Raw genomic sequence first — 1327 nt, forward strand, 5'->3', positions numbered from 1 at the left:
GTGGTGGGGCAACCACCAAGCCAAGCAGCGGCTGGTTGGGATGGAGGACGAGTCGGGAAGAACCTTCTTCATCCCGTTGGCCTCCAGACTGGAGACGGTCAGCAAAAACAGCGCGACCTCTTGGCTATTAAAAAAAATAGCTATTTCCCAGCGCCCGTCTTGGCTGAATAAAGCCCAAATAGCCACAAAACGGTCCCGGCCGGGCACGTCCCAGCAGAACCCGGTGGGACGAGGTTACCTGAGGGCTTCTCCTGCCCGGACTTGCAGAAATACTTCACCAGGGAAGCGCGCCAGCAGCTCTCCGTGTCGTTCCTTCCCCGGGGCTCGCCGCCGGGCTGGGAAGTGCTCAGCGGCGCCTTCCCAAGAGGACCCTGGAAAACTTGGAGGCACGGCCCGGGTTAGAGACTCTTTTTGGGGAGAAAACCGTGAAAGCCAGGTGGGGACAGGTTGGGTTTGGTGAATATTTGCACCACCCTCCTTTTTCCAGCAGATGTTGCTCCAGGTTAATTAAACCAGCTCGCAAACGCCAAACCAACGTGGTTTTTGGGGAGCCAGGTGCATCCTCCATTGCGTTTGACAGCTATAGGGAGAATCCAGGTTGCTTTTAGAGGGGACGGACTCATCCCGTCCGAAGGGAGATGAATCCTYCCGCATCGGAGCAGGTCTCCGAACGCCAGAGCCTGCAGCGGAGCAACGTGAACTCCAAGGAGAGGGGAAAGAGAGGTGCGGAGGGATGGGACGGATCGCATCGGACCGTTCGCTTGTCGGGTTTTAAATGCAATTTAGAGCTGGCTACTCACCCTGCACGCTGAGCGCCGCCACCAGCGCCAGCAGGATGAAGTGCCCCAGGCAGCCGACTCTCAGAAGGACCCGGTGCCACCGCGGGCACGAGGCTGGAGCTGCAAGAAGCCGTGTTTGCTTTAAAGAAAACCACGTTTTTGCACGGGAAAGTTGAAAAAAAAACACACAAAAACCCCCCCGAACTTCTGGGTCAAGCCGGAGCAGAAGTTTACATCTGCTTTGCTTCCTCCGAAAAAAAAAAAATCACCGCCTTGTGCGCTCTTCCACCCCCGAAACTCTGCGATTTCCCTGCTCGTCTCCCAGGCTCGGCAGCGGCACGTCGCACCCGGAGCTTCTCGGTGCCGAGCGAGAGACCGCGACGGCGAGAGGGTTTTGGGGTCTTTTTGCTCTTGTTTTGAGGTTGGATTCGCCGCTTGGGTCTAGGGATTTGCATCGAGCTGGGTATGTAAGCGAGGAAATCGCCCAAAGGTCCTTTTGCATCGCCCAAAGGTCCTTTTGCATCGCCCAAAGGTCCTTTTGCATCGCC

At 56.9% G+C, this 1327-nt stretch overlaps 1 protein-coding gene across 3 annotated transcripts in view; it reads right to left on the reverse strand.

Moving 5' to 3' along the window:
• LOC112978517 (killer cell lectin-like receptor subfamily B member 1B allele C) overlaps positions 1–1327 on the reverse strand; it is a 4730-nt gene that overhangs the window by 2018 nt on the left and 1385 nt on the right. For all 3 annotated transcript variants that reach the window (XM_026092113.1, XM_026092114.1, XM_026092112.1), the window contains exons 2-3: positions 801–899; positions 239–379 (exon numbers count right to left, since the gene is read on the reverse strand). In XM_026092113.1, coding sequence (XP_025947898.1) covers positions 239–379; positions 801–899 — 240 coding nt within the window. The remainder of the gene's footprint in view (positions 1–238; positions 380–800; positions 900–1327) is intronic.

This window comes from Apteryx rowi, unplaced genomic scaffold, assembly GCF_003343035.1.
Source record: "Apteryx rowi isolate R43461 unplaced genomic scaffold, aptRow1 scaffold_940, whole genome shotgun sequence".
NCBI classification, from domain to species: Eukaryota; Metazoa; Chordata; class Aves; order Apterygiformes; family Apterygidae; genus Apteryx; species Apteryx rowi.